Source organism: Erithacus rubecula (genome assembly GCF_903797595.1).
Source record: "Erithacus rubecula genome assembly, chromosome: Z".
Lineage (NCBI taxonomy): Eukaryota > Metazoa > Chordata > Aves > Passeriformes > Muscicapidae > Erithacus > Erithacus rubecula.
Genome location: NC_136661.1, coordinates 11009941 through 11036657, shown reverse-complemented (window position 1 = coordinate 11036657; position 26717 = coordinate 11009941). Strand labels below are relative to the sequence as shown.

The 26717-nt window shown below is 38.0% G+C and overlaps 1 protein-coding gene across 1 annotated transcript in view; it reads right to left on the bottom strand.

Annotated features, from left to right (window-relative positions):
• JMY (junction mediating and regulatory protein, p53 cofactor) overlaps positions 1-25343 on the bottom strand; it is a 63110-nt gene extending 37767 nt beyond the window's left edge. Inside the window, exons 1-2 of the mRNA XM_079330188.1 lie at positions 24365-25343; positions 7364-7537 (exon numbers count right to left, since the gene is read on the bottom strand). Of these exons, the coding sequence (XP_079186314.1) occupies positions 7364-7537; positions 24365-25204 (1014 nt within the window). The 5' untranslated portion in view covers positions 25205-25343. The remainder of the gene's footprint in view (positions 1-7363; positions 7538-24364) is intronic.
• Positions 25344-26717: the final 1374 nt, after the last annotated feature.

Genomic DNA, 26717 nt, shown 5'->3' with positions numbered 1-26717 from the left:
TCTTCATAAATAAAGCTTTTATGTTTAAAAAAATGTATTTTTAAGAAGACATATTATACTAGTTATTTGAAAACGCTGTTTAAGCCAAGTTAACTCAAAGGGAAGTAGGTTTGAGTGTTTCCAGACACTATAGATTCTGTTTGTGCATGAAAATGATTGGATGAATTTTTTAAATTTTCAGTTAAAAAAAACTTAATACATACAATACACAGAATGTTAAGCATATATATATAAAGAGTTCACCAAAATATGGTTGACAATTTTTATATACAGATACTCTGAAAAAAGAAAAATAGTGACACAAGTATTAGCCAGAAGAAATCAGATTAAACACATATAAATAGCCATGAACATGGTTTCAGTAATTTTCAGTATGAAGTCAGCAAATGAGATGAAAGCTCATAAAAAAGGGCTTTTTTCAGAGCACGATTGAAAAAAAAAGTACTAGATTTCAAAATATTTAGATATTTAGGTAAAAAAATCTATATGCAAAATTTACTCTCTCAGCAAATTTTTCAACCTCTGAGGGTCTTCAGTCCCTCTCCTTGACTTCCACAGTTTGAAAACCATTGCATCAAGTCTCCTCCTTTTTTTCCTCTTTTCCTATCTCCAACACTGCAAAGAAAAAAGAACACCAGACATTTCTAGGTTTCACCCTCCTTGATTCTAAATCCTCAGGGACACAACTTAGAATTTTCTGCATGTTTGCCAGCCTTTCAAAGTTTGATCAAGATGCCTTTTTGAATGGATACACTGATTCTGCATTTTTCTGCACTATTTCCTGCACTACTAGCACTTAATGAAAAAAAAAAAAAAAAAAAAGAAGAAATACATTGATTGTGGGAGTCCAGGGTTTTTCCCTGGCTCCTCTGGGGATGCCAAAACACCCCTGGCAGACCCCTCAGAGACCCCCGAGTGCTGCCCAGGAGCTGCAGGGGCTGGATTTGGCTCCTTGGGAGAATCTGCCCACATTGAGAGAAGAGACACAGAAAAGAATGATGAGTAGAGTGTAAATTAGAATGTTAGAATGTAGTATAAGTAGTTTTTTAGATTGTTTATATTAAGGGCCATGTAGCCAAGATGGAGGATCCTGGGTGTGGTGGGCTTCTTCCTCCTTCTTCTTCATGTCATCCATGCTGAAGTTGCACCCTGGGAATCACAGACTGGATGGGGAAAGAACTGGACATTGTAAAGAGGTTGCATGGCATTGGGGAGAATTTGTAAATATTGTATACATAGTTTAGAGTATAAAGGCCTTGGCACAGCCCTCCCAGGAGACCTTTCTGCGATAGTTGACCTGCAGAGCGGACCTGTGCCGGGCTGCCAGAAACATTTTTAAGATAAGATAAATAAACAGCCCTGAAACAACACAAGGTCGTCTCAAGCTGCTTTCTCGCCGGTGCCTCTGAGAGAACCAGACTTTTTACCACCTTCATGCCCTCTCTGGGGAGGTCTCAAGCCTGAAGAGACCCTCAGAGACGGGACATTGATAACTCCCAAATTCTGTTCCAGGCCTCCTAAGCTGATGGCTAATTCAAATCATTAATAGTCACTGATGACTCTCTTTCTGAACACATATTTATTTGGTGTTCACAGTTAAACTGTGGAAATTATTGCCACAGAACACATAAGGTGTACTAAGAGGTTGTTTTTGCTTTATTTGTAGCTCATTTTAAAGCACCCCAGGTTCATTGAGGTACCCCTATTTTTTATACTTTCTACCCCTTAACACTCATGATTAATAGATTTTTCTGATCTTTGATGAACCACGTGCTTTACAGACTAAGGCAATCCAATTACTTTACTCTGGTCTAGCACTGAGAATCCTTAATAAGGAAACACCCTTACATTCCATACTGTCACTAATCTGATACTGTCATTCATTTTTGAGAGGAAGAAATTAAAACTGTGATGCTCAAGATGCACATATACCATGGATGCATACCAGTGTGATGTTTCATATTCGGCGCTTGCTTTTTTTATCTAATAATTCAAACCTTTTCTTTGCTCTTTCAAAATGCTGAATAGCAAGCTATTTTCAGCAACCTCAAGGTAATTCTTACACATTTTTCCTCAAAAGCAATAGTTAGTAAATTAGGTGCATTCAAGTATGCATACATGTTTTTGGAGATTGTCATCAACTTTCTGTATATGCATTAGTTTTTATTTATCAAAACTTCACCTACCATTTTATTATCCAGACCAGCTTTTTGTAAGGCAACCTTTTAAAAAACTAAACTATAAATCTTTCAGCATTCAAACATAATCAATTTTTTCTAAAAGTCTTATTAATCACTTTTATAGGTGAACACCTAGAGCAGTCTTTATTCATTTTGCAGACAAGAAGATTTAAACAATCAGATACACACCACAGTTTTGTAGTCAGCTACCTCAGACCAGGAACTAAGTTTCAATAAATTATTTAGGGTACCAGCCTGCTTTCTATGAGATTGCCTCTTTGGAATTTTTTTTTTTTTTTTTTTTTTTTAGAAAGACCATAAAGTCCTGACTTTAAGTCACCAAAATGTTCTGAGTTCATATAATAGTCTAGAGGGTTTATAGCTCAGATTATAAACAGAGACTGACATACAACTCTTTTGAATCAAACTATAAAGACAATTCACCATATTTGGTCATATTCTTAAACAAGGAAGCAATATTTTCCACAAAGTTTCTGAGTACTTGACATAAACTTAAGATTTCTTCTCCAGTCTACAGGTTTTTTAAAAGCTACATTTATTTAAGTATTATTCCTGAAAATATGAGGGCACACCTTCAGCTACAAATAGATTTTTTAAAAGTTAAAAATCCTTTGAAGTTTTACAATTTCTGCAAAATAACTTTACGCAATTGGAGACTCTTACAAACAGATATTCTGTAAGTACTTTTTAAAGTAACTCTCTCAGTTTTGCCAGTTGTTCTCATAGCTAAATTTCTTCTCCCCTGAATTTATTTCATACTTCATGAAACTATTTTTTAGCCAAAATTTTACATGTTCAATACAATGTAATTTGTCTAAGTATTTAATTTTGCATAAATCAAAGTTGAATTGAAATTATGAAGTTCACTATGCAATTCACCACCATATATTAAAAAAACAAATCCATGTAGAGTTGAGCCAGAAGTCTATTTTTAATATACCAGAATCTGTCTAAGGGAGCTTGAGAGAGGAGTAAATCTTCAGACAGATTAATAAAAGAGTTCAAAATTTTTAAAAGCAGGACGTTATGAATTGTCAACATATATGCTGCTCTAATCTCTAGCTTCCAGTGCTAGACATCAATATTAATATATCTTAAGTCTTTAAAACCTCCTCACATTCTCATGAACTAATATGTAAATAAAAATAATTAACACCTAAGCAACAAAGCTATGAGTGTGTTTAATGTATTTAACAAATGGTAAGTTTTCAATGTTCTCATTTCTTGGAGATGAGCTGAGGTGTAATGCTGGCTTTAGGCTTTCATCCCTAACGAGATATTATCAGTTTCCAGTAAAGCAAAACCAGTTCAACTCAGACCTTCAAGAACACATGTTTTGAAGTTTTGCTGGCATCTACATGTAGGTTTCAAAACAATTTGTTACATTTTATCTTTAGTCCAATATCAAGGACATCCAAAAAAACCCTCAAGCATGAAAAGAGGCGGCCTCCCACTGATTTCACTTGGCATTTGATCAAACCCCAGTGCCTATTCATCATGACTGTGAAGTACTGTCCACAACTACAAGGCCATAAAAATTCTAAGCAGCAAGTTAGTTTCTCTGCATGATCACAGTAACCTGGACAGTAGTTGTATAGGCAAATATCAGCCACTAACTGGTCATTTCCTTACATACTTTCTGAAGGACACAGCACTATGGATAGAGGATCTCACAAAGTTTAGATTTAGCTTTCAGAAACCAAAGGCACATTGATATCTACTCTGATTTTTTTCAAATTTCAGAAACACTTAGCCTTTTTATTTACACTTATTGATGCATACTACCTCCCACTTTTCAGCTATGGCAATGTGTGTTTCTGCACGCACAAAAAAAAAAGAAAAATTTTCATAGGAAAATTATTTCTTTTGGTTAAGAAAAAATTTGTGGCCATAAATGTGAAACATTTTTAGAACCAAAAATATAACACCTTTTCTTAGTTCCCAAAGTAGTCTGACTCTTAGCAAAAAAGAGTATCTTAAATTCCATTTAAAGTTTCACATTAATGCTAGATAAAATGATCTATGAACACTGTTTGTCCTGTGGTTTTATGTTCACAGTTGTCTTCCCAGTCCTATACAGACAACCCAAAAAATGTAACACAGCATTTGAATATCAAGTCTCACTTGACTGGTGCCTGTGTAATATGCAAGAGTCTGAAATCAGAAGAAAAAGTCCAATAACCCATATAGTGAAATAAACATGCTAAAACTCACTGCTTGGATGTCTTTACATTTATTTACAACTAAACCAGCAACAGTCCGAAATTAAATCAGAAAATGCCTCCACAAATTCAGCCCAGCTTTTACTTATACATAAAATATAATACTTCAATTTCTTTATTATGCATTCTCCAGCATTCAGTGAACATATGGACTGTTTGGCTGGCTTATCAAAACAACTCTTCACATTTACCTTACAAAATACAGTCATACTAAACACACAGAGTACATCTACTAAGTGCATCTCGTATTTTATCCCTGAAATAAGTACAGACTTGCTTCTTTGATAGGCATTTCTCAATTTGATAATACCACTCATTGCAAGTTGGCTTTTATTTCTGTGTCCCTCATAATGGCCTTCAGGCAAGCAGGGTTGTTTCCATATCATACAGAGATTTAAGTCCAAAACACAGCTGTGCTTGCAGTGCTCAGCTCTTTCAAGAATGCACGGTATCTGGTAAGCATCTTGACATGCTTGGAGGGAAGTCCCTATGGATTTCAGCAGCACTTACATACAAAGAGCTTTTATATAAACAAAAGCAGGTTTCTGATGCAAGGAGAAGTATATCTCTTATAGAACACATTGTTCTCGGGTCAGGTGACTAGCTCATAATTAAGCAGAAATGTCATTAGAAGTTACTTTTCCACAGTGACATTTCATTTCAGTATAGCCCACCCTTTTCTCCTATCATTATCTTATACCGTTTTCATTCTGTTTTTCAAATCCAGAAATATTTAAGTACTTCACAAACAGCTTTGACTCCTCACACACCTGAATGTTCCATCCTTTGTACTAAATGAAGGAAAATACAGCTGAAAAATTAACATACAATCAAAATATAAAATGAAACAAGATTCTATCAGGTCTATAATGGGCAACAGCAATCTACATTTCCAAGCTTCCACATGGTTTTTAACTTTGCTATGAACTTTCATTCTAGGTTGTTTCATTTGTGCTTTGTTGTTTGGTGAGTTTTCTTTCCAAAGGAGGCATCTGGATACAACACAGATGTCCCTCTCTAAAAAGCCTCCACTGATCAGAGCCTAGTTTTTGTTTCTCCTCTGCCTCCTATAGGCTTGTCTCCTCCTTAAAATTTCACAGGAACAGCAGAAATTTAACACCAGATGACATATATGCCAATTTTTATGTCCTGCTGCAAAAGCAGAACACACTCTTCCCAAAGATTACAAGTGATGTAATTAACTTCCTTCAAAACTCACTGTGAAAACAGACAAAATTAAATTGGTTACAATACTTAAAACCTCTCAAATTATTAAAAAAAAAAAAAAAACCAAACACAAAAAACCCAAACCAAACAAAAACAAATTCCCCACAAATTAGAAACAGATACCTAATTCAGAAAAGGTCTAAAACACTAAAGCTTGCCAGAAAAACATATGCAGCAAGTTAATACAAACCATTCCATGCACAAGTTCTATTTATAAAACATTTCTTCAGCCCTAGCTACCCAGTATAATATATGTTTTGTCATCATAGATACAAGTACTGCTTTCTCTCAAACGATGAAAGAAAAACAAGAGATGGCATCTTTCTCTGCTGCATTATACTGATGACGAAGTTTAACTCAAAAATTGCCAAGTTACGAAGAGAACACAGTGTACATTAGAAGAAATTATGTACAACTCAAATAATCAACCACAGAACACACCTCTGATGTTTATCAATGTTAATCTTTCAGGAAGAATATCAAATGATGCATTTTAAAACTGGAATTCAAGAGATTACTGAGGTTTTAAAAAATCAAAACAAAGCAGAACACAACACAACTATTAATACATATTTCTAATCATTGTAATATTTTCTCCTCTCACCACACTTTGAAGTAAGCTTTTTAATAAATGAAGTGTTTATATGCTTCAATTGTATAATACGTCTGAAAAAAATATTCATGCCAGTTCTCTGTGCAACAACATTTATCACTCACAAGAAGAAAAAGCACTTTTAGTTAAACCATCATCACATTATAAAACTGAGTTCATTTAAGATTGCTGATTTTTCTGAAAAATTACTTTAGGCACAAAGCAATATGTCAAAATAAAACTAGTACATCATAAATCCTTTTGCCTCCCTCCCTCATTCTTTCTCAAAACCAGAGAAGAACACTATTTTTAAATTGAAAACAGTGGAAAAATTGTTGACTAATTGAACAAGGTGTCAAGGTGAGATAAAGCAACATTAACAATACAGATCAAATAAAATTTTAGCTTACAATCAGAAGGCTGCAGTCTTAATAATCTGCACGGGAATGAATAATTTTATCAAAAGTACTTCCAAGATGCAATAATTATAACATTTCTTAGTTCTGGATAAGCATTCAAGATTAGAACTCCTTTCTAATATAACAAACATACACATTCTGGAACAATTTTACCAAAATGCAGTACTCTTCAGATGGCTTTTTTAGCTCTTAGGAAAATATAGTGTCCAGGTGTTACAACAAATCCTGTATTTTGATATGGTTCCATGTGTTTAAGTCCTTTGCAACATCAGGTAAAAAGCTACTGACTTTCCACAGTTCACCAGATTATCTCAGGAAACTAAAAAGTAACTTCCTATGTAATCTTCTAGAATTAATACTATAAATTACTATTTTATAGTAATTTAGTATATTAATAATATATTTTTACTTTGTATTTTATATATTCCTCAATATTCCCAGCAACCACAAAATTTTAAGTTTGACCTATTTAAATCAGCCATGCATTTGAAGGGAGGACAGTAAGATAAACAGGTGATGTTTAGCACATATGTCAGACATCCTCACTCTTGAAAAGCACTCATCTGAATGAAGAGCCCAGAAAAATAGGGTCAGCATCTAGTGGAAAAATATTACCTTATAATATACTGCATAACAGAATTAGTAAATAGGAATTAAAAAGCAGAACTCCACAATTAATAATCAAAGTCACCTTTACCCTACCTTTATCTGCTGTCTTCTAAGCATTGCAAGTTCCCTCATATCTCGGAATGGTTGCAGCAAGTACTGGTAGAGCTCTGTGGTTGCTTCTGCAAGATTACTGTAGGCTTCATCTTCCATTTGGTACAGTTCAAGGAGCTCTACCATACTTTCTGTATTTTTATGTTTTTCCAGAAGCTGCAGAAAAAAACAGGAGTTTTAATGAAAATATTGGAACATTCCTGTTAAAAGTGAAAGTAATTTAAAACCATTTTTTAGCCTATCCTCTTGTATCATCTTCCCCTTCTTACAAAATCACCAGACAGATGAAACATAATATTCGCAGTTCCCAAAATGCATCTTCAATTTATCCAGTTAAGTATCAGCGCATCTCTGATAATCTTAACTGAGCAACACTCAGACTGATATTTTAATTTCCAAAAATTTCTGGAAGGTAATGAATATGACCACAAAGGCAGCAGAAAAAGCAACTTAGCACAACAAGGTAGTCTTCAGGTATGCTACTTCATATACTTACCACTTTCAGGTATCAGAGCAGGGGGAAAAGGAGATGAGAGAAAAAGAGAAGTTGCATTTTGAACTTTCTACATTTTTGAGAATTTTTGATGTTTGGGTTTTACAGCATTTTGTCAGTCTGTTCTTTAGATCTATACAGCCCCCATTATACCAGTATGGCCTCAGACAGAGAGTAACCTATAAGAACCAAAACTTCCTAGAAAGTTCAATCACAAAATTTCAAATGTATGAACTTCTCATTCATTTCATTTTTGTAATGAAATTGGAATTACCTAAGCAAACAATTTTTTTAAAAATACTTAGATGTTAGCATAAAAGTACTTAAATCAATATAAGAAAATACAACATCAAAGTCTGTCTGTTCTTTTAGTTCTCATGAAGCAAAAATTTACTTGTTTGTATGAACTAGATACAATGTATGATTTTTTCCATTGTATATGCTCATTTTGCATCTATTCTGGTCATTTACTGGAGTAGACTTCACATGGTGGTGGGGACCTTTCACTATGTCTAATAAAAAATACTTAGTTTTAAAATAAAAACTAATCTCATATAGACATGTGGAATACTTAATGTATTTACAAAGACAAGATTATCTGAAATTATTTCCCCTTTTATATAATTTTCTATGTCAAACTCTCTTGTCCTTCATACTATCATCTCAAAAAGCATATATTATATATTCACAGTGCAAGTTTATTTAAACATATTTAAACACTGTGTAATAAATACATCCAATCTTCTATCTGTTCATTCAGGCTGGATGCCAAGCCATCCATTAAATACTCTCTGTATTATGATAGGTGTTTCAGTTACCAGAATGGGTATGAAAAATGTCTTTGTAATGGAAAGTTTGTTTTAGAATACCTCTGTAACTCCACCTTTGAAGCACTAAAGAAGGTTAGAGAGAGGATGCAGAGCAGAATGCAGAGATGCTTGTAAGAGCTTTCACTTATTAAGGTTTATTAGAGGTCTGTCAGAGACTCCTGTGAAACTCCTTACAAGGAGGAAACTCCAGCACAAGGTTAACCCTTTTGTTAGCTAAAAAATTCCACACAGAAAATTGTTCCTATCACAAAGTCATTGCCTAAGGTCTTCCACTCTTCCAGTAGCACACAGTATTTGTGTAGCATTTGAGTTCTCATCAAGAACACAATCATTGGGCTTGCAGTCTTAAAGACTAGCACTTTATTAACTTTCAGTCTTAGACACATACAACATAACCTGAAACTATAGAGACCTGGATACTCTTGGATTTGTGCCTTATGTCTTTAATGAATCTCACACATTATTCCAACTCACTATTTGTTTTAACCCTCTAGTCTAAGAATGCACCACTTTCCTCAGCTCCCCCTCCATGTGACTAGGGCCTAAAAGCAGAGTTGCCATGCACCAGCTTTCTCTCACTTTCCCCAGGCACAATCAGAAATCCCTCTGCAGTCCCAAAGCTGTAATCATCCTTCCATCAAGTTACTAAACCTTTCTTCTTAAACCATCCATTGCAAGAAGGAGCAACTCTACCAGTGTGTGACAATTTCCTTTAAGTTGCTTAGGCTATTAGTATCTTACTATTAAATAAATTTACACCGCTGTTTCATCATGAAACACTCCTACTCTACAAATTCTAGAGGGCAACAAAAAATGACAACTCAAGAAAATGCAATTATTTCAATATCATTTAAAGGGGAATTTTAGGTATATTTATTCCAAGGACAGAACAACCCAATGCATGGGCTTTTTTTCTTATAATTCACAGACTGCTCTTAAGGCCTATGTAGTAGATCTGATATTTTGGTAGATGGGCACAACTGTGCACAAGCTGGACTGAAAGTGCCAAGAAATGAAGGACCAACTCAATTTTATGACTATCAGAATAGTACAGAGACATCTTAAGGACATGGAAAACTAGGATCTACTTATACTAGTTGACTGTTCAGAAAAAATCATGTCCATCACTGAAAACTGCAGGCATAACATAATGAATTATCAATACAAAAGGGAAGTACATGGGAAAACTTCATGGTCCTGTCTGTGTTAGTCTGCTACTGAGGTTACCCAAAATCCTAATCCTCAACTCCTTCAAAAATACCAAAGCATCGATTAAAAAAAAGATAAACAGAAGTGAGGGTAGGCTATTCATAATCAACTAGTATAGAATTTTATTTTTATATATATATATATATATATATATATATATATATATATATATATATATATATATATGTATGTTCTGTAACTATTAACACAAGGTAAGCTTCCATTCTTAACCCCTAAGGTTAAGATGCATACAGGACCAATTTCCTGTAACTAATGAGGGCTTTCTGAATGAAAATGGTGACAAAATTTAATTTAATCTGCAGTTCCAGAAAAAGACATGAAAAATAACTTAGAAACCAAAGAGTATCATCTTATTTGGTCTAATACAAAGCTGTTCACTAGGGGTAGTCTTCACTTCTTCAAAACAGATTGGAAAGTAACCAAGCTGAGAGCACTTGTTACATATAGCCTAACTACACCCATTCATCTATTTGCTAAAAACTTGGACATTCATCCATCTATTCACTAACTTTGAACATAAAGCTTGAATACTGTGTTCAGCTTTGGGACCCTCATTACAAGAAAGGCACTAAGGTGTAGTGTTTCACTGCAATGTGTCTTTCCCCAGGAAGAGAGATGGAGGTAAAGACCTATAAAAACTAAATGAGAATTCCAGATACAGCACTTCTCAAAATGGTACAATAGCTTATTTAAAACACACTTGAATAAATTTAAGCAACTACGCAGGATGAACAGATCAGCTTCTAGGGAAGGTCACCTGAACTAAACGAACTAACTATAAACATCACCTCTCCATTTATTAAACAATGGGAAACACGACAGTATAGCTAATACGGCACTTGGAAATATCATTGCCAGCCCTCTTCCCTAATCTTGACTAATGCAGGCTGTAGGTAGCTGTGGTTAATCCTAATGGAGTGTTACTCCTTCACTAAATGTACAGTTTGTCTTATTGGGGACTGTTTACCTAACTGAAGCTTGTAGCTGTGTGGGGATTGGTCGCTTTTCCCAAGCAACTAGTGACAGGACAAGAGGAAATAACCTCAAATTCTACCAGGTTTTGATTGGATAGTAGAAGAATTTCTTCAAAGAAAAAATTGTCAAGCACTGAAAAAAGGCTGTGCAGTGATGAAGTGGCTCAGCCATCAGCCCTGGGGGTATTAAAAAGATGTGCAGATGTAGCACTTAGAAGCATGTTTTAGTGGTGGGCTTGGCAGTGCTACATTAACAGTTGGACTCAGTGATCTTAAAGGTATTCTCTGACCTAAATGATTCTATATAAATGGTTTAAAGGAATACAGAACTATTCACTCTCATATTTTGGAAATGGAGTGCATACCAATCACCAAACTATGCAGTGTGGTATGAGCAGAAAACCAATAGCTTTGATTCTACTCCTAGATGGGTGTGTGATGAAGAGTCCAGGTGCTTTATTGCCACCAATCTGGAAGGGCAGTGACATGGGAAACAGATGGTGTAAAACTGGCTGCACAGAGCACCTCCCATTATAACAGTCTGATGGAGGTTTCCTGTCCCAGATTGAAGTTAGCTGAAGCAGTTTTTAAGCTGGCTGCCATCCAGGTAGTATTCAGACTACCAGATACCTGGGATCCTGGGACTAGTACAGAATTAATGCCATAATGGAAACCACACCCTCCATAGACTCACAGGTAGTTTGATTCTGGTATGCTCCCATTTTCACACAAGCAGTACCTAAATGAGTACCTAGCCAAGTGTCTAGACCAACTGAGAACATTAAACCAGGCAGTGTTCAACGTGTTAGCATAAAATATATGAACAGTTTTTGTGGCATGTTTTATCCCCCAGTGAAGACTAGCTCTCAGCACAGATATTCAGTGTGATTGTTAATTTACTTCAACAGTTTCAGTATGAATTTTTGACTTTCACAATTTTTAAATTACATTATTCAAAGATGTGGGTGGAGGAGAGTAGAGTAACATCCTGTACAGGCCTGACTAGCTCTATACCCATTGAATGCTGCATTTATTTTAAGAATCATGTTTCACAGATGTTACATTGTTCACAACTAAATGAATCCATATATTTTAGGCAACTATTATGCAGATACACTCCAACCAGAAGGAAACACTTTTAAAAAAAATTAGCAGGACATATATTTGAACTATATAACAAAGATTATTTCTGTCTTCTGTATTTTTTTTATTTTGTTCAGAAAGCTTTAAAAGCTTTACAGCAGACGTGTAATTATATGCAGGTTGACCTCCGCTGGATGCATAATCCAAAGCTTGATTAAATCACAGAAGAGTCAAATCTTACAATTCCTTTGCTAATACTACCAAAATTTTCCTTTCTTTTTTTTTTTTGTTTTTTTTTTTGTTTTTTTTTATAAAAACATTGGGATATGGCACAATCACTTTAAAGGCAAAAATCAGCCATCAAGATATTTTTTCAGTATCTTCTTAAGCTCCTTCATATTTCTGATATAACTATAGAGCATCCTATTTTCCTATAAATTCAGATTGTCAGAAGCCTGACAGTATTACCTGCCATTTCCAAGACAAGTTAAGATTCAAATTGAAGCATATTCAGTTATTGAAGCATATTCAGTTTCACGGGTAAAACTATGGATAGCTCTTGTCAGACAGAAGAACAGTATGGCAGATAGATCCTTTGTCCTGAGAACAACAGCCCTAAGAGCAAAATTCTCAACCCTCCTGATGATGCACTGGCAATAGTCTGCAATGAGCTTCAGAGTTATAAAGAAGAAAAACCAGAGAGTAAAATCTACATAAAATCTATGTACAAAATTTTAGCAACTGAACTTAGGAGGCTTTTTTTTTGCATCAGAACATGCTTAGAACTGTTTCTCTTTAAACAAACAAACGAAATCATTGTCCCACATGTCCTGACAATAAGCAGAAGTCTCAATTATATGAAATCTTCACTACAGGCAAACTGCCTTTCTCACTCTTACAAACATGTGGGCTTGTACTTAAATGTCACCCGTTCTAGTTAAGAGATTAAGACTTGCCAGGATATCCAGCTGTTCATATGATTGCACTGTTATCAATAATCCTTACCGTTGTGGTAAAAACAAAGTTCTGTTGCATTACTGTAGCAGTAACAGGCCAAAGTCTGACTCTCCCACACACATCTAAAGTACATTTTACTGCTAGGGCAGAAATCATCTAAGAGAACACAAAATAGATAGACAGATAGATAGATAGAGAGGGACGATGTCATAAATAAATTAGATAATAGCATGGGAAGCACTGGATCCAGCACTACATCTGTCTAAACTCTTAAGATTTAAAAGAGATAAAAACAAGTGAATTCCATACTAACTTATTTGGAAACAACACAGCAATTGACCACCTACTGAGTGCATAAGAAGTGTCCAGTTTTTTTCAAAGAGGCTTCTGCAGACAGGGAATTAAAGTGTATACTGATGCAGTGCCAAGGTTGTATTTTTAAATGGTTGTTTAAAGAAAAGCTGAGCTAATTCAATTAATTACACGAAAAGCACAGATAAAACACACATAACAAACAAGTTCCAAGTTCACATGTATTCCAAAAAACAAACAGCAAACAAAAGAAAACCCATCAAAGATACTGGAAAGCAAAACGCAAGGTGTTTAAAACACGAAAAAGTAAAAACACTTCTGTAGATGTGTCATTGAGACCTCTGAAGAGCTGCTAATACAAAATGAACCACATTATTCCCCTTTAAACATTACTTAAAACAGTCCTTTACCTGCACACAGTGAGCCTGGGACCTCGGTACATGTGTGTAGAGATGTTCCAGGGCAGGTGGGAAAGCTTTTGTACTAGAGGACAACAGTAGCATCTGTGAGAAGATGCCAGAAGTGTCCCCCATGTCCAACACAGCTAAAGCCAGATCAGGATCTGGCCAAGGCCAAATTCATCAGTAACCACAATGGTACCTCTGGGATAATGCACTTAAGATGGGGAAAGAGTGCTGGCAGAACAACTACAGCCCAAGAAGGGAGCAAGAACAGGTGAGAGGAACAACTCTGCGCACACCAAGGTCAGTGAAGAAGTTGTGGGAGGTTCTCCAAGCACTAATGTAAAGATATCCTTGTAGCCTGTGGAAGACCCCACACTGGAGCAGATGGACGGGCCCTGAAGTAAAATGCCACTTCATAGAGAACCCATGCTGGAACAGGGTCCTGGCAACCTGTGGCTCCTCGTACAAGGGAGCCCACACTGGAGAAGGTTTCTGACAGGACCTATGATTTCATGGAAGACAGACACTGGAACACTGTTCCCCAAGGACTGAACCCAGCAAGATAGACTTATACTGCCAGAAGTCTATGGAAGTCTGTCTCCTGTGGGTGAGTCCTCATGTTACAGCAAGGGAAAAACATGAACAGGAAGGAGTGATAAAGAAAACACATAATGAATTGACCATAACCCCCTTCCCTGTCCTCTTATGCCATCCAGGGAGAGCAAGTAGAGAAATCAGTAGGAAAGTTGAGCAAAAGATGAAGGGAGGGCTGGTGTGAAGATAGTTTATGATTTGGTTTTATTTTACATTAGCAAACTCTGATTTATTGGCAATTGATTAAATACATTTCCCCAGGTTGATTCTGTTTTGCCAAGGACAGTAACTGGTGAATGATCTCTGTCCTTATCTCGACCCATGATCCCCACCATTTTCTCGCCCTGTCCAGCTGAGGAGGGGAGTCAGAGCAGCTCTGGTGGGCATCTGGTGTACGATATCTACCCACTGCAAGAGCGCACCCCAGGAGTGTAAGACCAGCACAGATTGCTTGGTCTCTTTTCACTCCTATCACTGATCCTCACTTATACTAAGGTTAGCAGCTCCTGGACAGTAACAACTACCTTTGTCTAGCTCTTTTACATTGCCTACCAAAATGCACCTCATTTCAACATACTACCCGTAATACAACTCCACAGAAAAAGAACTGAACTGAGTAAGAAAAACTGAAGTCGTATTTTAATGCAGCCAAGTGAGCCAAAACACTACTTCCATGTATACATCATTACTGAACAATGCAACTTCTCTCCTCCTACACAAAATTCTAAATAGAAATCTCAGCAGAACTGCATGTACATGTATAACTTGTTGGAAAGTCACAAGGCTCAGGCATAAAGCTGTCAGCTCTGACAACAATGTATGGCACATTAGACCTCTTCTGAAAGCTCAAGGAGATGTCAACAACTAAAAACTATGCATCTCCTTCCCTGTAAACAAGACAAACATGTAACACAAACATGTGGGGCTTTTTTTTAAGCTGGTACTTGTCTGGTCACCTTACCTTACAGTATGATGTGGCTATGCCACTCCTTAGTCAGACTGTCATGTCAAATGAGTGTCTGTAAATACCAAGTATTAGTCTGAATTTAGTGTGTTACTTAGAGTAGGATAGCCACAGATGAGCTACAGAAATCATGGCAAACAAGGGCGAACTGCATGAGAGCACTCATAATACAATAGTCCTACTTTTCCCTTTTCCTGTTAGTGACACAGAAACAGGTATTTACATTGTAACAATTTCATGAATGAAATAGATCTGTTTAGATCTGTACTTCAGAGTTATTATGGCATTTTGGGACTCCTTTCCTTTGGAAAGGGGCAAAATAATTAAAAGATAAAGTCACTAATGAATCACTGGTTGGTTAGAACATGGTAACTCTGAACAAAAAAGACCTCTAGGCAACACCTCACCCTGAAGCCTTGGCAAAGAACTTACTTTACACCTATCCTAAGGAGTTCCAAGTATTTTTTTTCTGGAGGTCAGAAGACTTAGAACATACATTATATAAGTGTTCAGGCTGTCCCATAAAATAGTTTAACTTTTGGTCCACAGATTGTCTTCTTCTCTCATTCTGAACTATGTTGTTAGTCAGGAAGATATACACAAGAGCATCAAAACTGACAACTATCTAAACAAACAAATATTTGCATAGAACAAGTACATTTAGTTAGCAGAATACAGTGTTAGTCTTAAAATCTTTCACATAAGATTTGTCATATCAGGACACAGGCCTAGCCAAATGCCCACCTTTTGTAGAGAGCAAATGTTCTTTTATGAAAGCAAAGAAGAACACTTGATGGAAAGAAAAAATTAAAGAGGTACAATCAATTTCACCATGAAGTCAGCTCATGGGAATTAGATCAGCAGCACTGAATTAGTACTCTTAGCAGTTTTACAGTGCATTTGGCATGGTAGCAAATAATTCTCAGATGTCTGATAAGTCTTCTATTAGACTTTTAAAAATCTAATTCAAAGCCAGTAAAGCATTATGACAATACTAGATTCCAAGTACTTGTGTGGGTGAATTTACTTTTTAATGCTGACCCAATAGCTTGCTCCTATCAAAAGGAGATTCCACTTCCCATCCCCTCTTGCCTCTCTTCTTTCCAGTTTACTCCAGTTCCATGTTCCTTCTGCTCTCAGGTGCTCTCTTCTCCACTTCACTGGCTTTAGTATTTCTCAGATCCTTCAACAAACTAACTCAGCATCTGGCAAAAAACTACCTTGTGGTCTCCCTTGGAGTAATCTACTGAGTTTACCGAGTTGAATCAGCTTACTGCAAGGACAGAAGCAGAACAGAAAGGAACACAAAGCTGACAGGGGGAGGACAGAAAGTGATAGCATCCCTGTCAACACTAGCAAGCTGATGATCCAGTTCTTCAGCTGCCTTCAACAACACAGCTAATGAACCATCCTTAAGCCCAGGTGACAGATGAGAGGTAACTCAAATGGCCCTGTGTATTCTTTCAATGCTGGTAGAGTTTAGCTTCTATAGCACCTTACACAATGGTGCAATCATGGAAAGGCAAGCTTAAGAAATAGCATTTCGCATCCCTAATTGCATTTTCTAAAGTTTCCAAGCCCAAACAATGGGGATTTTATTTAAAAGTTGAATATGTCCCCCCCAAAAAAGCCCAGAACATATTTACAGTCCAATATTAAAAACAAAACGCTAGATAAGATACCAAGAAAATCCTTAGATACTGTGTCATGCACATTTTTCCTCCTACTTTAACAGCAAATACAGTAAACTACAAGCTATTAAATCACTTTCATAACAGAACAGTATTTCAGGCAAAAGCAATTTATATTAGCACCAGGGGAACAGAGACTTGTATTCTGTGGTGCTAATTGTTTGAGTTGCTTTTATTCCTGTTCTTAGGAAGAACAGGAATTCTCTCTCTTAGGGAGAAATGAAGGGGAAAGGATCCTTAAAGGGAAATAAAATCCATGTGTGATAAACCAGTATGATAAAACACATTTGAAATTATACACACCATTTACTTATTCATTCAGTTCTTTCAGAACACCTCCAATACTGCAAGCAATCAAGTAGTTTGGGATTTTTTAACCTCCTCCCATATATGATCTTTTTTTCTGAATTATACTACTCTGAAATGACAAATGATACAATTTAAACTTTGGACACCTGACGATCATGAACACGTAACACATTACTGAAGGCTAAAGAATTTGGGCTCTAGCCACAGGGCTATTTACACTGTAGAAAAATTACAAACTTAGAAACTTCTAGAACTAATCCATGGATTCTCCCCCTCACAAGTCTCACAACTAATTAATACATTCATATCTTTGTAATTTTTTATTTTACTTCTTCATTTTTAAAATTTCCTTTCAAAAAATATAAAACACAGTACATTTTAAAGTTCAGGTTTCCTTAAAAAAAAAAAAAAAAAAAAAAAAAAAGAAAGCCCTAATCAAAACTTGTTCTATTTTAAGCATGGGGTTCAATTAGAAAACACACTAAGATTCCAGCTAACATAATAATCTATGATTCTAAGTTATTGAAAATCTTTCACAACACTCTTTCCCTAGAGTAGCTCAAACAAGTTCTGATGCAATACTGTCATGTGAAAAGTTGTGCTACTATTAATTTTAGATGACCCACATAAATTGTCTGCAAGTCTTCACAAACAAATGTTAATTGATTATTTAAATAACATTTTTCAGAGAAAAAAAAACCCCAAACTTATCCACTTCCCTCACACTAATATCACAGCATTTTTCCAAAAGGTCAGAACCACTTGCCTACAAACATATTTTGGAAAGTTGTAACAGCAGACAATGAAAAATCTGGGTTGTTTATGCATTTAAGAAATCAGAAGTACTCAAGTTCCTTTAAAATAAAATTTTAAAGTTTGCTGAATGACTCTACGTGTTTTGTAACACCTTTCAAGAAGCAAATCTTTAACAAAAAAAGGCCACCAAGTGTTTAAATTTATCTGAATGGATAATGCTTGCCATTAGCCATCAAAAAAACTCACACACATATGTTTGATATTCCTACAAAAATACCACAGAAAAGAATAGACGGAAAGGAAACCCTGAGGTAGAATCTTACCACTGAAAGGTTTTGAACTGAAAGCTTTATATGCCAAAATTTGTGTAACTGGTGAGTGGAGACATGCCAATATATCACCCATGTTGCATTTACATCAGTCAGTGGCCCCAGACGATCATGTCCAAAGGCTGGCTTGCCAGGGAAACTCTCTTCTCATCAGAACAGACACATACACATATTGACCAACTCACTGATGCTCTGTAGCCTTAGAGTAGCATTTTCCCTCTCCTCCTGTCCTATCATCCTTCTCTCTCTATCTTATTTCTGAGTAGATTTTTGCTTCTTGCAAAAATAAAGTTTGGTAGATATATACTTAGCTGGACTGAGCCCTAACTTCAGCTGACATTGTCTCCAGTAACAGCAATATCCTGCTGCACTGCAACGCTATGTTTCTAATAATATTAAAAATGAAATGTTAAAAGTACATCCTCAAAACAAAAAAATTTAGTAATTTCCAAAAATCTCTGCTTCTCAATGCTTTCTTTAGCTTTGTGGTAGCAGTATTTACATATGTAAAGCACACAATCCTCCCTGACTATTAGTAAACACTGTCTTCATGTTACAGAAATGTAAAAAGATTAAACTATCAAAGTGAATCTGCTTTCAAATTCAACACCTGCCTGGGTAATAATACCCTGCCAGCTAGGAAAGGAGAGAGTTAAGAAAGTAGTTTTAAGCAGCATTTACTTGAAGGGAGGACATTTAATTGAAACAGAAGAAAAATAACAATGGAAAAAAATGAGAAAAAAGACACAAGACAAAGGTAAGCACAAAGAAAGTACAACCCAGTATCATCTCTAAAAGCTAAGGAATTAAGGAAGCTGTAAATCCTAACTGGCACAATGGATTGTAAAACATATATTAATTACATAGGTTGTTTGCACCTCTTCAAAATATTCTATCATATGAAATTGCTGCAAGGAGGCACCAATAATTTTAAACAAAAAAACAGAGGAAATTTTATCTCGACATCTAAGGAAACAAGTGGAATATTAAATGAAATAATCTCAGCATCAGTATACTTCCCAAGTAACAGACATAAATGGTTCCCCAACCTCACTTTAGGCAATTAAAAAGACCATACGCTGTATTTTATTTCTTTATTTTTTTCTTTTTTTTCTCTTCCAGGTATTTGGATAAGGAAATTAGTTATGAGATTTGCAAATTGGTATATTCAGTTTCTAGAAATTAAGTCCTTACTAACTAATACTGCTATATTCTACAGAATGTACTCTTACATGTCATCTAAGATTTAAATTCAGTCATGAAAGATCTAATTTTTCAAGTCAATGCCCTTTTCTTTGTGCTCATATAAATTGCCCATGTTTTGAAGAAATGTGCATTGTTTTAAGCACTCTGACTTTTGGGTACAGCTGCAGTACTCACTGCCAACCTGCTCTAGCAGTAGCCCAATACTAGTCAGAGTATTAATACCATGAAGGTGTCTCCAAAGAGCTTGAAGGCTACCTGCCTGTTCTACAGAGCATATCCTACAGCTGCTGACATATTTTATTTTGTTTAGCACTAACTTACAGTACTAGTTCAGCACTTAAACAGCTTATTTACAAAGGATTTATAATCCAAACAGTGTTACTGGAAACAAATGTTAACCCTACAAACAATAAGTACCAAAAAAAGCATTCCAGCAAAAGTAGCTTGGACTCCCCAAACACTCAGCAGTAGTCTTAACTCTGCTCTCCTCATGTCAATAGAAAAAAAAAACAAAAACCACAGTATCTTATTTTAATCTTCTGTGCTCCCAACATCAAACCCAAACCAGGATTCTGTTCCCTCAGTAACACTTAACATATCTTCTAAACCTAACTACTGCATTCATTCAGTTATTCTTTCTTCTTGTGTAGAAAGATGTTACATTGGTTTTGAGGGAAACACTACTGCTGATAACATTTTTCCCATGTTACTGGAACACTGAATACTTTTTTGTAATATTTTATATTTACTTTTCCATTATTTTTGAGTCTGATGTTGAAGCACTCTTTAAATCTTACTGTGCCTAGATGCAGATCAGTGAACAGCAACCTGTCATCTCATTTTTGGAAAAGTTCCACTTTTGTTACAGGGTCCCACTACATACCATATAAACATTTATTTTAGAATTGAATGCATATGGCCAAAACCAATGAAATAAAATAAAAAACAAAACATTATTGGATATTAGTTACCTTTTTTGATAGAAACTAGTGACAATATTGAAGAAATATATGTTGGAAGGTAACAAAAGTGAAATTCTATGACATATAACTGAACCAATTCCTTACCACTTCCTCTAATTTGACAAGTACATTTCATTCATTCAAACAAACCACTTTCTTACTAAACATGCAAAAGTAATTTAGAAAAAAAAAATCTGACTATGAAGGAAATAAAGTGACCACACAGCTTTCAGTTAAAAAAGGCTACATTTTCTTCCAGTACAGATTGTTACTGTAACAAAATAGACCTATTTTTCCTTAGCCCTCCTAGTTCTTTGAATCAAAAGAAAATTAAGGCAAACAGCACTACTCTCATGCTTAGCAAATACATCACTATACAGGAGATGGGGAGTAAAAATAGCAGTAGGTCCTCATTTCCAAGGCAGACTAAAGTAAGCCACTGAAGATGTTTCCAGAATTACTTCAGAATTTAATCAAGTACTTAAAAGTGTTTGAACTTTCACATAAAAAAATTAAAGAAGACACACAGAGCAGGGATACAAAATGGTCTTTGTCTACCTGCAAGCACTGAAATTAATAGATTTTATAAAGAAAAAGAAAACCAAAGCAAGCTTCTGAGTAGTTTTATACCTCGCCCTCAAGATCCTACAGACTATCATCCACCAAATTTCATTCTACCAGGGCTGTAGACCAAATTCCAGTCTCAGAGCTGTATGGAACATGAACGTTCCCAGGAGCTGATAAGGCAAAGATGCTGAAGCAGACATGCAACAGTACAGATAGGCTTCTCAAACTCTCAACTCATTATCCAAGAACACACAATGAAATGTGTCTAAGGCATGACTAAGCTACCCATCCCTCTTGATCACAGTTTACACTAACACCATTTTTTATTCAGGAAAACATGACTATCTTCAGTCTCTTGAAAACACAGAATGGACAAAGATACAAGCACCATTACTGATATTACTAAACAGAAATTTACAAACATCTACACTTAGCCTAGAAAAACTCTTCTGTATGTAGGAAGAACATAAACAGGAAACTGGCAGTACAGAGGCAAACATTTTCTGCCTTCTTGACACAAAGTTCAGGATTTTGGAAATACTGTTCAGGAAACTGCAATCCCAAATAAAGATTCAATGGTATACTCTCTGTCGAAATAACATTGTTTTATCTAAGTACCAGAAGATTTTGTCAACAGGTATAAACTTAATGAACAAGTTTTGACAACCATTTCAAAGTTAATAGTTTCATTCAGAAAAAAAAAAAAGGCGATTTCAAAACTTCAATCAGGCACAAGATATGAAACCCAAGTCACACAGTTTCTATATAACTATTTTACTTACTCATCTTGAATCTGTTTCTACTTGCAACATTCTTATCATTTATTAAAGGCCTAAAATTTGGACTGAGATAAAAATTACTCTTACAAAAAGCAACAACTACTAACTGCCATGAAAATAAATTGACTTGCATGTAACTTCTAGGAAGCAAAGAATGTCCAAGCAAGGGACAATGAAATGAGGTTTGGTTGCTCACTTCAAGAATACAAATCAAGCTTGCAAGCATTTCACAAATAATAGTCTAACTGCACAGAGGAATTTGACCTGGGAAACACAAGAGATATATTAAATAACTATAAACCACAGAGGCACATTTTAAGATTGTAAATCAAAGTCTTGGGAGTTGCACAATTTTACATTAATGAAGACCCTTCACATTTCCTCCCTGATACCATTCTGGCTCTCAATGAGAATGAGTGATTGAGAATGTTTCTCAATAACCTCCTCTTTTCCCAAAAAATTCTTATAAGAGACAAAATTGTTTAAAATAGCTTGGATCCATATGGCTGTTATCAGCTGACAGGGTTCCAGCACAGATGGAAAAGTAAATTGTAACATAAAACATGGATTCAGTAGGTTTTCTTTAAAGTACAAAAACCTTTACTTCAGAAATACCAAGCAGTGCCCATCATCCACTGCTTCATTTGCTTAGAATTGTAATGACAAAGAGTATCAGTATTTGCCTAAAGAAAAGACATTTCCTGTAGACCAAGTAAAACCCTCACAGGTAAGAAGAAGAGAAACTTGAGAGCCAAGAGGGAAAGAGCAGGTCATTCCATTGGTTTCTTTTCTTAAACATGAACTACCTTTAATTAAAGAAGGATCAACTTACACAACTGACAGAAGTACAGCTGTATAGACTTTAGGTACACTACCAGACTGGCTATGGGAAAGCAGGTTGTGCAGCAGTCAAACATACACACAGGCTCTGCCATTTTGTCTGCACCAAGTTCAGAACATTAACACAGAATAAAATTATTCTGCTTAGAGAACCAATTTATTTTGCCAGTAGTACTGCTAACAAAATAGAAATTGAGATTCTCCAAGAAACAAATAGTTCTTGCTCAGTAATTTTTAACTAGTATCTCCTCAAAAACACCACATCCCTCGAGTTAAGTATCCAGCTCCCAAATTCCATGCTTAACAGCAATTTCTCTAATCCTGCACAGCTCCTTTTAAAAACTGCAGAACTGAAGGCCAAACCTAATCTAAGTGTACACTCCCAAGCATTCATGCAGTCAAAAAAAGTGAAAGACAATATATTTTCATATTCTGTGGACTAAAACCACTGCTGAATCTTGTCAGACTAATTACCAATTGTATACCAAATAGCAAGATTCAATTCAGTCCCTTAAATAGACACAAAAAAAGAAGAAAAATCAAAATTATATACGCTAACACAACAGTTTGGAAATAAACTTTTACCTGGCAACACTATACGTGGATGTTCTTACCACGATTACATCATTGATACTACAATTTTCTAATACTGTGTAACTCCAGTCACCAAGGAAAAGCTTGGCCTGAATTCTACAGACTCAAAACTATGCCATCAGAGAGTAAGAAGATATGCTCACACTCCATCAAGGAAAAAACAATCACTACCACACGTTTTTTAAAAGAATATTGGCAGGATATACGTGGGTAGTTGAAGCAGCCAAACTTGACCTATATCCAAAACAGAATTAAGACCATGTTTGAAAAAATAAAGAACAGTGTAACCTGACTCATAGTCACACCTTGATAGATCCGGGTACATTCTGGACCAAGGCCACCGAAGCACAAAAACAAGTGTCAAATTCTCATTTTATATCGGGGAAATCTGGGTCCTCATACAACTCAGTCCATGAAGCTCGAGAAAGTATAAAAATTCTCATACACTGATGCTACAAGCTAGTTAGAGGGACATTCTCAACTACTCTGTCTAGTACAGTGTATGGTGTAATAAGAGACATGAAGTGCCTGAAACATGCCCTTGACAAATAATAACAACAGCAACACAACAAATGCTCATTAGGACCAGACAGATTGCTTTTCTTTTTAATTCCAACTCTGAGAACTTCTCAGCTGAATAGAAGTTGTGCTTACTCCAACTCCACAGGAAAATATAATCTCGCTATATAAATACCAGATTCAGCACCCGGAGCCTCTAGGAATCTGGAATTTTTTTGGTCTCAAACGCTTAAAATGTACTATCAAAATAAACACAACATGTTGCTGCTCTCATTTAACAAAAAGAAATTCATACCCCAACACATCCTGATGCAAGGTAATGCAGTAACAAAAAACATGGGAGCAAGACCTTGCCAAATCCATCGGATATTAATCCGCAAATATCTACATTTAGTTGCACAGAAAAAAGTACTGAGCGAGACTCGGATGAGTAGGGAAATTTGTACCTCTTTAAATCCTGTCCCTAGAGACCTTGGAAAAGTTAGACCTCATTTTTCTCACTGAGGAACAAGAACGATTAAAAAAGATGTTGCGAATTAAACTAAATGCGACACTAAAGTGGCGGCATCTGGCCCACGCAGTAGCCTCACCTCCTGAATGCGCCTGCGGGCCCTCTGGAGCACCTCCTCGTATCCCTTCTGTCGCAGCTCACTCAGGCTCTCGTAATACTCTTCGGGGTCGTCGGTCTCGGTGAAGAGCACCTGCGAAAGGATCTTCCAGCCACAGGTATCCAAGCTGTGAACCAAGTAAACTTGCAGCTTGTAGCAGAGAGCGTCCATCTCCTGCTCGGATAGCTCCGGCGCTCCGAAGAGCACCGTCCACATGCCCGAGGGCTCCTCGGGGAAGGCAGGCAGGTAGGGCTCCAGCTCCGAGTTCACCGAGCACAGCTGCTGGTGCACGGCCCGCAAGTCTTGGAAGGAGAAGAGCCCGGCCCAGCTGCACTCCTCCCCCGCCGGCTCCGCGTCGGCAGCGCCCAACTCGCTCGCCCGCGGCGGCGAGGGCGGCAGCGACAGCGCGGCGGCCACGTCCTCCTTCCCCAGTTCCAGCACTTCGATCTCCTCGGCGGCACCTGCCGCGTCCGGGCCGCGCTGCGGCCTCCGGGCCGGGCTGCCCTTGGCGCGCAGCGGGCTCTTCGGCAGCGCCTCGGCCCGGGGATGGGCGCAGCCCCGGGGCGGCCCCGGGTCCCTGCGCACCGCGGGGCCGCCAGCCTTGGAGACGGCTCCGACCTCGGAGCCGCCGCGGCGCAGCTCCCGGGAGCCGCTGCGCTGGCGCTGCGCCGTGCGGTTGTGGCAGGTGATGGCGAACTTGCCCTCGATCTCGTTCCAGGCCACGATGAAGGCGAACTTGTGCTTCTCCCGCTCCTGGAAGGCGTGCGGCCTGACGGCCACCCAGTCGGCCTCCAGCGTCTCCTCCAGGGCGAAGGCGGACATGGCGCTGCGCGACTCCGCACACGGGCACACGCCGCCCGCCCTCCGCGCTCCCGTCCCGTCAGCTGCTCCGCAGCCCCGCACCGCCTTACCGCCCACCACCAGCCATCTTAGCGGCCGGGGTACGAGGGGGAGGGTGCGCTGCTTCCCCACCGGAGCGACGAGGGAGGAAGGGCGGACGGGAATCGCCGGGCCCCGCTCCCGCGAGGGTCCCGCCGGTCACCGACGCGGACAATGCGCGGCGCCCCCGCGCAAGCACCGCGCGCGTCACGTGGGGCGGGATCTGTTTACAAGCGACGGCGCTGCGGCAACTCCGCGGCGGCCCCGCCCCCCGCGCGGCTTGCAGCGGCCCCGCCCCCGGCGGCGCGCTCCCCCATTGGAGGACGGCGGTGGGCGGAGCCTCGCGCCCCGGCCGCTCCGCGGAGCCGCCACGCTCGCTCTCCCTCGGTGGGCGTGGCAGGGAGACGCCCCGCCCCTTCCCCCATTGGAGCCCCGGCGCGGCCGTTCGGGCGCCCCCGCGCTGCGCCGTGCGGAGCGGCCGCCAGGGGGCGCTGAGAGGGGCCGCCGGGGAGCGGTGAGGGGGCGGTGGCGCGGGGCGGGAGTGGTTCAGTGCCTGTTGTGTGTGTTAATTCTGACTAGAGATTGAAGAAAAATACTTTAAAGATTAGTTGTCAGGAGCGCCTGGCGGCACGCCGTGCCGATGAAGCCTGCACTCCTGGTTAGTCCGCAAAACAGCGCAGCTTCTGTGATGAGTCTTGGCGGTAAGGGCATGTTCCGAAATAGCTGCAATGAGGCAGTTGCGTACTTTATAACTGAAGGAAACTCTGAGACTTGGCCTTTTGTGCACACATTGGCCATCCCTTGGGAATTTTCAGTGTCAGCAGTGCTTTCCCATGTTGCCAGCTTTATTGCAAAACGCCTGTGTTTCAGTGAGGTTGGACAGACAACTCTCACAAGCCTGCCTAAAAGGAACAATCAATTTCCTGTGGTGCTGAGTTTAAGGGAAGCTTTTTCCTGGTGCTCTTTGGGATATCCCATTTCTCCTCATATACAAATTAACAAAAATACTTCTTATTAAAACAAACCCAAAACATTTGCGTCAAAAGTAAGATTGGTGGACAATATGCATTGGCCCATATGGTGTGTTGACCTTGGCTGGATGCCATTTTATCACTCCCCCTTTTCAGCTTTTCTCTCCCCTGAAAAAAAAGAGAAAAAGTAAAATTAGAATCAACCAGTAGGTTGAGATAAGGTATTTTACTGAAGCAAAAGCAAAAGGTTGCATACAAGCTAAGGAAAAAGAGAGATTTTATTCTCTACTTACCAGCAGCAACTGATGGTGGCCATTTCCTGGGAAGCAGGGCTTCAGCATGAGTAACCATTGCTCTGTAAGGCAAACATAAACAACAGATGCCTCCTCCTTCTTCCTGCTTTTGCTAGCTTTTACATCTTTTATGTTTTATGATATTTATTTATCATATGGTATGAAATATCCCTTTGGTCTGTTTGGGTCAGC